The 11,681-nt window shown below is 42.7% G+C and overlaps 1 protein-coding gene across 1 annotated transcript; it reads left to right on the top strand.

Moving 5' to 3' along the window:
* The first annotated feature begins 4,406 nt into the window (after window positions 1-4,406).
* Window positions 4,407-11,250, top strand: LOC138795098 (C-C motif chemokine 19-like). The gene is made up of 4 exons (XM_069974055.1): window positions 4,407-4,574; window positions 8,656-8,767; window positions 9,038-9,112; window positions 9,574-11,250. The coding sequence occupies exons 1-4, from the start codon at window positions 4,505-4,507 to the stop codon at window positions 9,605-9,607; spliced, it is 291 nt and encodes a 96-aa protein (XP_069830156.1). The 5' UTR covers window positions 4,407-4,504; the 3' UTR covers window positions 9,608-11,250.
* Window positions 11,251-11,681: the final 431 nt, after the last annotated feature.

Raw genomic sequence — 11,681 nt, 5'->3', positions numbered from 1 at the left:
TAAAAGTCACCCGTAATGCCTCTACCTCCTAGTTCCTCCTGACTAGTATTTCTGAAGATTAGTGTGCCTTGGATTAGGAGCATAATTAGTTCCGGGCCCGTGCTTGTAATCCAAATCCACTCTTAAACCAAAGCAAATGTTTCCATTAGAAATTACTGATATGCAGACAATTGGTTCCACATTCTCAAAATAATGATTTTTTTTATTCTGAATAACACGTAAAACAAATTAAAAAACATTTAGTAACAGCAGAATATGTGATATTATAAGTTACTGTATAGTATAGCAATCAGCATATAATGTATAATGTATAGTAACTGTATAAACCTGAAATAACAGCAGCAGTTTGCAGATACAGGATGGAACTGCAGATCCCTATAATGCAGTAGCGCAGTACAACAGGCCAGAATAGAGAAGCAGGGCTGGCAGGCACCTGACTGGATGTGGAGGGTGCATACTGACTGCACATGCACTCTCCTCTATTTCCTCCTAAAACCTGATCGTTAGCAGCTGCCAGGAAAGGGTTAACAGTTCCTGTGAGGCTGTAACTCCTCCCCACACCCCTCTCAGACACAGCTCCTGGGTGTTTCCTATGAGCTCTGTGGCCAATAGGCTGGATTCCCTCCTTGCTCTAGCCCCTCCCTCTGCCTTTAGGAACCTGAACTTCCTCTTCCTGCCCTCAGTCTCCACAGGACTGACCTGCAGCCGGTTTGCCCACCCGCCCTCCCTTTTGATCTTGGTTTGTCATGGTGTTTTGTTTCTTTTTGTTATTATACTGAAGTTACAGCTGGCGGAAATTACCTGCCAAGCAGGCGTGTTGGGTTAGTAAGGCGGACTTGCACGGCAGGAGTCTCTCGTCTGGCATACCCCTTTACACCCCTTGGTCAGTGACAGAAATCTTTCTATACAGCAGTGTGTATAGCTGAGTGTGAATGCAGGCACATTATAGCAGCAGTGTGTATAGCTGAGTGTGAATGCAGGCACATTATAGCAGCAGTGTGTATAGTTGAGTGTGAGTGCAGGCACATTATAGCAGCAGTGTGTATAGCTGAGTGTAAGTGCAGGCACATTATAGCAGCAGTGTGTATAGCTGAATGTGAGTGCAGGCACATTTTAGCAGGAATGGAGAGGTTGATAAACACAAGGGCTGATAGAGACTACAGGGAGAATGAAGGAATGAGCAGGGCAGATGTGGGCACATACATGAAGCAGTCTCTTTCTGGGAGAGAGGGATTACAGCTATGAAGAGATTACTTGCACAGTCCTGTCCTCTTATGCAAGCCCCAGCCTGAAGTGTATCTGCTATGATTTGGAAGGTGAGGGAAACTTCCTGGGTCAGAGTACAGGGCTATAGACCCCGCTATGCAGACCATGCCCCTCCCCTACTCCCCCTCCCACTCACTACAGGAAGCTCTTAAACAAAAGCAATGCTCTTAATCCAAGTCACAAATCTGAAAAACTGTGAGCTCTTCCTGCAAAATGCTCTTAATCCAAGTTACTCTTAAACCAAGGTACTACTGTGTGTGTATATATATATATATATATATATATATATATATATATATATATATATTTCTTTTACCACTTTTTGCGAAAATCCTGTGGCACCTGGCATCATGAACAGATGGGCTAGTTTTCGCTGCAAATACATATGCCTTATTGGATTGAGAGCTGGGGAATTCAGAGGCCAATCAGTGCGCTGCCCCATTGCAGCTACTTTGTGACTTAAATGGAATCTGTCACTAGGTTTATGCTGCTTTAAATGAGGGCAGCCTAAACTAGTGACAGAAATGCTGAACAGATCAGTGTATTACTTACATCATTCTGTTCAGCCGTTCTCCTAATATGCAGGAGAATGAGATTCTTGCCTCAATGGGTGGGCAGAGTTTTTTTGCTTATCATGAATATCCAGGACTATTGAGCCCACGGAAGCAAGTTCCAATGTATGTACCGGGCCACACGTGTGTGTGTGTGTGTGTGGGGGGGGGGGTTAAGGGGGCTGACTTTTACATACTCGCAGTAGGATGATAATTACACTGCAAATATGTAATCTGATTGAAAGTGACAGGGAAGGGTTCAGCAGCGGGTACATTCTTTGTCATCCCACCCATAAGGAAACTATGCTGCTGATCACACCATTTCAACCATTTGGCACCATTTTTTCTTTTTTATGGGGAAGAGGGAGGTCAGGAGTATTTTGGAACCTATGACTGTGTTACTGTAAATAGAATTAGGAAATATTTTAAGTGAATTATAAAGTACTGACGAAGCGTAGAACGCGAAACAGCTGTCTGCTGGAGGTGTTTGGCATCCTTGCCGCCTGCTAAAGCCATGTCTTAAGAATTTTTCTACAATAAAGTATACAGCACGAATCGGTGAGTGCCCTTGCATCATTCTTCTTATATTGGTGATTATGTGACTGCATATCTGCAACTCTAGCAAGAGAGCACCACCGTAGGAAGCTGCTTGATTGGTGTAATACTCCCTTCATCCGGTTCACCTTCTGAGCCGCATGGTGGTAGTAGTGCCGGGGTCTGTTTCTTGTGAAGAAAAGTATTTGGTTGATAACTTCCTCTTTTGCTATTAGTCTCATAGTTGATGGGGACCATGAAAACTTTTTATTTTTAGTAACAAAACTCCTACTTCATCTAAAAAAGGAATGTCCAGTCCAGATCATAAGCCGTAATAGTGCACCACTGTGGGCCTACTGTGTTTCTATTTGTCTCCATTTCCATAGTGAGGAATATAAACGTTTGTTTGTAATATGTTCCTTCACATGCTATAAAGGGGTACTCCAGTGAAAATCTTTTTCTTTCAAATCAAATGGTATCAGAAAGTTATATAGATTTGTAATTTACTTCTATTTAAAAATCTCAAGTCTTCCCATACTTATCAGCTGCTGTATGCCCTGCAGGAAGTGGTGTATTCTTTTCAATCTGACACAGTGCTCTCTGCTGCCTCCTTCGTCTATGTCAGGAGCTGTCCAGAGCAGGGGAGGTTTTCTAAAGGGATTTGCTCTTGCTCTGGACAGCTCCTGACATGGACAGAGGTGGCAGCAGAGAGCACTGTATCAGACTGAAAAGAATACACCACTTCCTGCAGGACATACAGCAGCTGACAGGTATGGAAAGATTTAAGATTAAATAGAAGTAAATTACAAATCTGTATAACTTTATGAAACCAGTTGATTTGAAAGAAAGATTTTTGCCAGCGCACCCCTTTAATCTTCTCATGAAGCACTTAGAATTTCCTATTATTGTGGCAGCATAATGCATACGGCCACATTTAAAAGCTTTATTCAAAAGGTTTGCAGCCCCATTAATGATAAATATTATGATAATAATAAATACCTGTCTATTGCAAAACGCTGCTGGATCAGTGGCAAGTTGGGAAACCATAAGTTGGGATCTCCTTCGATACCAACACGCAATGAGAATATAATGTGCGAGATGCCCCCCTGTGCCTCCATATAGTAATAATGCCCCCTGTGCCTCCATATAGTAATGACCCCAGCCGTGCCTCCATATAGAAACAATGCCCACTGTGCCCCCAAATAGTAATAATGTCCCCCTGTGCCTTCATATAGTAATAATGCCCCCTGTGCCTCCATATAGTAATAATGACCCTCTGTGCCTCCATGTAGTAATAATGCCCCCTGTGCCTCCATATAGTAATAATGCCTCCTGTCCCCCCTATAGTAATAATGCCCCCTGTGCCTCCATATAGTAATAATGTCACTGCTGTGCCTCCATATAGTAATAATGCCCACTGCTGTGCCCCCATATAGTAATAATGCCCACTGCTGTGCCCCCATATAGTAATAATGCCTCCTGCTGTGTCCTTCATATAGTAATAATGTCCCTGCTGTGCTTCCATATAGTAATAATGCTCCCCAGTGCCTGCATATAGTATAATGACCCCTTGTGTCCCCAATATAATAAAAGCATCCCCCTTGTGCCTCTATCAAATAATAATAATATAATTGTTCCAGTCAGTGAGAGGAAACGTCCCATTGGCTTATGGGCTTGAGGCCTGAAGTGCCTGCAGCCTAGGAGTTACTGATGGAGCATGGAACCATTCTGCCAGGACACAGACGCAGTAAGATTTCAGGAGCTCCAGTGTCCCATTGACGACTGTTTTTAAGACCCCTCTTTAATGGCTAACTAACTTTAATGGAAGAAGACGTCCGATGACACCTACAGTAAGTGGTCTTTAAATCTCACATATTGTCACCATCTTTTCAGTTATCCATTAAAAGATATCATCCGCTACTGAGAACTTAAATTTTTTTCAGGTCTGTTATATTTATTAAGGATTATTCACTGAACAGGAGGAGGAGGATGATGGTGAGGTTACTTCATGGAAAGTAACGTAATTTCCTACTGCTCTTACAGTTCCCTTTTTTATAGCTTTAAGAGAGGGTTCCTTTATTTGAAGGTCACAGACCTCAGCTTCATCTACACCGGAGGACGCAGACAGCGAAGAACTGAAGGAACCAAGAAACATGTGCACCATGAAAGTAATGCTGAGCCTGGTCCTGCTGGCTGCATCCGCCATCTATATGGCCTCTGCCGGTGAGTAGTTTTCATTTAAATGTTTTTATTGGTATTTCAAACATCCAAATCCAAAACATAAACATCGGTGAGTAGTTTTTAGTGATTATTATTTAGTTTTATTTGTGGCTAATGGCAGGGCCGTTTTAATGGCATTATGGGCCCCTGGGCAGAGCTGTGAACTGGGCCCCCCCCCACACACACTTCCATAAGACTCAACCCCCCCCCACCCCCAATCTTGCACCCCTTCCCACCTTCCCAGCCACATCCGAGTAGTCCTTACCCCCAGCCACATCCGAGTAGTCCTTACCCCGGACCGTCCCGAGCCAATACAATCACTTACAATAAAAAAAAAAATGGAAGCACAGCCTCTTGTAAGTGCGGCAGGGGCGGTGGGGGTTGGACAGCTCCCTATGGTGCGGTCCATGGCCTGGTTCTTACAAGAGAGAATAACATTGACAGACAGAGGAGCTACAGTAATTGCTCATTGCACCTTTGTCTGTCAGAGTCAGTGTTTTACAGTTGGTTCAGAGCACCTCCTATGTGGCCCCCGGGCAGCCGCCTACCCTGCCAATGGGAACGACAGCCCTGGCTCATGGTGAGAAAGTTTACTAGAAGACAGAGGGGGAGAGTTATCAAACATGGTGTAAAGTGAAATCGGCTCAGTTGCCCCTAGCAACCAATCAGATTCCACCTTTCATTTTCCAAAGAGTCTGTGAGGAATGAGAGGAGGAATCTGATTGGTTGCTAGGGGCAACTGAGCCAGTCTCACTTTACACCATGTTTGATAAATCTCCCTCATAGTCTTTAGGGTGGCCATATCCCTTCAATAGCTAAAGTACAAATATTTCTTCAGCTGACACATTTTTCTCAAAATACATATAAATCATGGGCACCTTCGTGGGTTCTCAGTGCAGAGAGGAAGGGAAGACTCTGGCTATGCCGTAATATTGCCCAATCCTCTCCCCAATGATAATCTGTTAGGATTAGTCAGGAAGTAGTCATACATGCCCAGTGCCTCGTGGTATCCTAGATGGGATAAAAATAAGCAGCTGATGGGCATTTCCAATATTGCACAATACTTTGCCTGTTTGGCAGTAGCATTGATGGCACAGCCCCTGTATACAGTGTATGGAGATATGTGCTGAAGGCACAAGATGCCTGCCTAAAAGATAGGATCGGACAACGAACAGGCGGTTGCTTCTTTGATGGTTGGTTACTGGGCCTTTTAGTCTATTTTCAGCCCATGTAAAGAGGGCTTATGGCGTATAATTCCATTTGACAAACAGTTAACAATCATCTATATCAACAATGACCCCTAGAGGGGGTTATATCGTTATATCGTTCAAATTTAAACGATAATCGTTCTATGTAATTGCAGGCAACGATCGAAAAATCGTTCGTATGTCGTTATCGTTGAGTTAGATTTGAACCTAAAATTATCGTTAATCGTTCGCTAATCGTTCACTGTAATTCCACATTCGTTCACTCAAGTTCCGCATTTGTTCACTAATCGTTCAGAGTAATTGCACATTGCCCATTGTTTTACTGGGATCAGAAGGAATAAACAATCATAGTAACGTTCACAATAACGATTGTAGTAACGATCATATCTAACGACCATCGTTCTGTGTAATATGGTGAACGATGAAAGTGTTTGTCCTTTATCTAGCGAAGGTGTATAGCCATCCTAAAGGGTACTCCGGAGAGTTACATTATTTATTTATTTTTTTTGTTTTGTTTTGCTTTAATACAGTTATATTACTTGGTAAAATAACTTCACTAAATGTATACATTTTCCCAACATAAACATTGGTGGCAGCAGAGAGTAAAAAAGTTTTATTTATATTAATGAATTATTTATATTTGTTTATTTTGAGGAATCTATTTTATAATGGAATATTATTTTATTAAAGCAATGTATGAACAACATGAAAAAACATATTGGAGTCGGAAGGGAATTTTTCTCCCTGTAATGGGGCAATTGGCATCTGCCTCATGAGGGTTTTTGACTTCCTCTGCATCAACACAGGAGGGTTATAAGTTAAATCTGATGGACTCTTGTCTTTTTTTTCCCACCTTATGAACTAAGGAACTAACTCACTAGTTAAAGGGGTTATCCAGCGCTATAAAAACGCGGCAACTTTCTTCCAGAGACAGCACCACTCTCGTCTCCAACTTGGGCGGGGTTTTGCTGCTCAGTTCCACTGAAGTGAATGGAGCTTAATTGTAAACCACACCTGAACTGGAGACAAGAGTGGGTCTGTCTCTGAAAGAAAGTGCCCATGTTTTTGTAGCACTGGATAACCCCTTTAAAAGTATTGTCCTTTTCCTGCGATCGTTTAGCTGTTTTAGTGTGATCGGTGTAAGGTTCCGTTTGGACAAACCCAAACTTTACTTTAAGATTTGTCAAACCTGACAGACCAAACTTCTGAAAAGTTTGCTCATCTCCACCTTTACAGCTTTAGGGTCCTATTCCACGGGCCGAGCAGGGCCCGATCAACGATGTAAACGAGCGCCGATCTGCTAGATCGCCGCTCGTTTACTGGGCCTATTCCACGGCCCGATGATCGTTGAGCGAGGGCTGCAGGGACATCGTTACCGATGTCTTTGCAGCCCTTGCAGCATACATTACCTGTCAGGTCTTTTGCTCCGCTCTGTCCTCCTCCCCGGGTCCCGCGCGCTCTAGCTTCAGAATGGCCGGTCAGCTAACAGGCCACTCAGCCGATCACAGGCCGCGGCGGTCCCGGCCTGTGATTGGCTGAGCGCTCTGTCAGCTGACAGGCCACTCTGAAGCTAGAGCGCGGGACCCGGGGAGGAAGACAGAGCGGAGGAGAAGCCCTGCAGGTAATTTATTGTGCTTCTCAAATCGTCGGGAACAATGATTTTAGGTTTGGCTCTAAATGAACGATCAGCCGATGACACGATCATCGGCTGATCGTTCTCTCTATTCCACCGAGCGATAATCGGCTGAATCGGGCCGATTCGGCCGATTATCGTTCCTGTGGCATAGGGCCCTTAGGCTATGTTCCCACACAGTATATTTGGTCAGTATTTTGTAACCAAAACTAGAAGTACATTGGAAACACAGAAATTTGCTAAAATTGAGTGGATGGCCGCCATTAAATGGCAAATAATTGCAGTCTATTTAAAACAACGGCCGTTAAATGATGGCTGTTATCATTAAATGACGGCTATCCACTCAATTTCAACAGTGTGTGAACATAGCCTTTCTGTGTTTCCAATCCACTTCTGCTTTTGGTTGCAAAATACTGAGCAATAATACTGTGAGGGAACATGGCCTAAATGGGGCAGTACAGCAAATAAAGGTTATTAATTGTAGGCTACGTTCACACAACGTATCTTTTCTTAAAAGTACGTCCGTTGTTGCAATTGGCAACAACAGCCGGACTTTTCACAAAAAGATACGTTGCCTCATGATCTATGGGATCCCGGCCGGAGCGTATACACATAGTATACGCTCTGGTCAGGATCCCTTGCGGTGGACCAAAGAACTGACATGTCAGTTTTCTGCAGCCGCTATTCAGTGAATAGCGGCTGCAGAAAACCCTGTCAGTGCACACTATGGAGCGAGCGGCTCCGGCCACTCACTCCATAGTGTGAAGTGGAGAGTTCTAAAGCGGGCATGCAGGGATGCACCCGCATCAGAACTCTGCGGCCCGAAAACATCTGGGATGATCTTTTCAGAGATCAGCCGTTCCGTGACCGGGCCTGGTCACAGAACGGCCGGTCTCTTACGCTATGTGAACATAGCCGTATAGTGGAAAGTTATCAGATTTTCAGTGTACTTAATGGATTGTCTCATCATGGCACTATCTACTACAGACTCCTGGTCCAAAAGTATAATAACAGAACTGCAAAAATGAGTAAAAAAAAAAACAGTGATGGAGCTGATAAATGTAGTAGGGTGAACTGTAACTGTGTATAACATTGCAGGCTTGTATGCTATTCCAGGACTATGAAAAGATGAGCACTGCAATGGCGGCTATTAGTGGTTATAGTTTTAAAAAGCAAAAAACAACTAGAAAGCAACCTAAGGTAAATCTTAAAAAATTGTTTCTCCATATATCTCCAAATACAGACAAGAATAGCAACTGCTGCACCAAGGTCTCCAGGGGGAAACCCAACCCTTCAATGCAGATCGAAAGTTACTACATCCAGACAGCGAGTCCTCCATGTGTTGAAGCTGTGATGTGAGTATTGATAACACGGCTGTTACTGATGTGGAAACTGGTTCTACATGGTGCTACAAAGCTGTATGTTAGCTAGGAGCCGCTGACTGCTAGTGTCCTGACAATACCTCATCCACATATATACATATTCTAAAAGGAGAACTCAGAAGTTAGGCCCATCTCTCCCAATCTCCATATACACTTTCACGCCTCTCAAGTCACCATAGGTTCCCCCTGTTAATTTTTACCAGAGTTTTTCAAAGTTTTGTAATAATTTGTTCTCTTTTTCAGGTTTGTGTCAGGAAACAGGATTATTTGTGCCCATCCTAACCTGCCCTGGGTGAAGAAGAAGCTACAAGAGCTCAGGTAAGGCCAAATGCAATGTATAAGGCAATGAGTATGTTATTATTTCATAGACTGAAGCTATGAGGAATGGGTTGGACCTGCAGATAGATAGATCGGTTGCTGGTGCAGCAGCTGAAATACACCACTTTGACTGTTTACCTGTGGAGCTGACAGATTTCCTTTAAACAGATTATTCAGGCTTATAAATACATGGTAACTTTCCTCCAGACACAGCACCTCTCCTGTCCTCAGTTTGGGGGTGAGTTTTGCAGCCCAGTGCCGCAGAAGTGAATGGAGCTGAACTGTAAAACCACACACAGCCTGGACAGGGGTGGCGCTGTTTTAGCAAGAAATTAGTTGTGTTTTTTTTTAACCCTGGATAACCCCTTTAAGCTATATCATTTATTTTTTTATTACATATAAAACTGGTCTTTGTGTTTGGTTTGATATTCATTATACTCTTATGTTACATCTTTTTCTAGAAAAAAGGAAGAAGACAACAAGAAGACCAAGTAACATGGGATGAAACACTAACAATGGCAATGGGATCCCTGTTTATCAGCGGAGACCGGCATTACCTCGTACCTCTTATACCAGTTATAGATATTTAAAGCACTGTAATAATTGTTGAATATATAGTTCAGGACATATAGTTCATTACTATTTATCACCTTCTCAATCTCATTTTATCAGTAATGATGAAGTTTTAACTGGATCCATAATGGGAATAGATTTCAATCTTTAATTTATTGAGCTGGAATCACAAACTTTTTCCCTAAATCTCCTGCAGTGCCCCCACAGGTGAGATGGAGAATTACAACCTATTCATTGGTGGCTAATGGACTTTCCATGCAGGGTGTTGGCCATGGCCACTTGTGAGTCACAATGAGACCCATATTACTAGTATGAGTGGCAGAGTCACTTGAGTCACATGCAGTGGGACGTGGTGGATTCTGATCTTTCAACCAAAAATCACAGTACTGTATAGCCCTAATCTAATGGATAAGGAACATATTAATCGTAAAAAAAGAATGTAGTTGGGTATGTACTAGAAAAAGCAGCAATTTAATTCCTTATGTTGCCACATAGAAGAATAGTTCAACCAGCCAATTACTTCCAAATGCAATGAACAGTTCCTTTACATTTTTATAAGCTATACAAGTCATATTTATTTATTTTGGTTTTGTTTGCATTACCCTAATGAGTAGTATAGTGATGTGATTTTATATATATATTTATAGTTATATTTGCTTTATGTATGTGGTCAGCTTTTATTGAGATAGGATGATCGGTCACAGAAGGTCCTGCTGGCAGGAGCCTCACTGACTGTTTAATTGCACTGAATAAAATAAGACACCATGGCAGAGAACTAGAGATGAGCAAACCTCCAGCGTGCTTGGGAACTCTCAGCCTTTGATTACTGGTGGCTGAAGAAGTCCTCATCTCTGCAGAGAAACCATTAAAGCAAATGTACCACTAGTACATTGCTTTTTTTTTTTACATGAATATATGAATAGAACGGCGTGGGGATGCCCATGCCGGGGCCTTTTTTTTGAACCGCGCCCATGGTGGTGGTCTATTACCGAGCACCGGCCCAGCATTAAGCACTGGAGGTGGGCAGGCCGGCATTAGGCACTGGAGGTGGGCAGGCCGGCCCCCAGTGTGACAATCTCCTCTCCCCTCTGTGATGTGGCTCCATTGATTCTAATAACAGAGGGAAGGTCAGATCGTCACACTGGGGGCCGGCTGGCCCACCTCCATGCTGGACAGTGCTTAGTAATAGACCAGGCGCATGCACGGGAGCCAGGTTACCGTTCGAAAAAAGGACAGCAGCACCAGCATCCCCATGCCGGTCTATTTATGGAAAAAGAAAAAAGAAATGTACTAGTGGCACATTCACTTTAATAATTAAAGGGTATCCACTTTTTTATATCCTCCGAGGTGCAGCTGTGCTCGACACACCTCCTGGTTCTGGTGATCAGTACTCATGGGGGAATGTCCTCCATCAGTCTTAATGCAGGCTAAAAGATGGCTCATCTATGGAAAAGTCCAAGAAAACCCTTTTAGCTATAACATACTGTAGGATTCTATTATTATATTGTGTATATATATATATATATATATATATATATATATATATATATATGTATAAAACATAGCGGGAGATTTATCAAACATGGTGTAAAGTGAAACTGGCCCAGTTGCCCCTAGCAACCAATCAGATTCCACCTTTCATTTTCCAAAGAGTCTGTGAGGAATGAAAGATGGAATCTGATTGGTTGCTAGGGGCAACTGGGCCAGTTTCACTTTACACCATGTTTGATAAATCTCCCCCAAAGTGTTCAAAATATTTATGGATTATATATACTGTATGTATGTTTGTACAAGAATGGCTAAATAAAGTCTTCTCCTCTCAGTGGTGTTGTTATATTGATTTCTATGAAATTTCAAGTAGGAGAGGTTAGCTACTTCCGTCCTACATGATGTATTTAATATAATAAACTTCCTAAGGCTGGGTTCACACTGAGGTTTTGCAATCAGTTTTTATATGCAATTGTGAGCATCCGTTTTTATCCATTTTTCCACTGAC

Source organism: Dendropsophus ebraccatus, chromosome 6, assembly GCF_027789765.1.
Source record: "Dendropsophus ebraccatus isolate aDenEbr1 chromosome 6, aDenEbr1.pat, whole genome shotgun sequence".
NCBI classification, from domain to species: Eukaryota; Metazoa; Chordata; class Amphibia; order Anura; family Hylidae; genus Dendropsophus; species Dendropsophus ebraccatus.
This window is presented reverse-complemented; position numbering and strand designations above follow the sequence as displayed.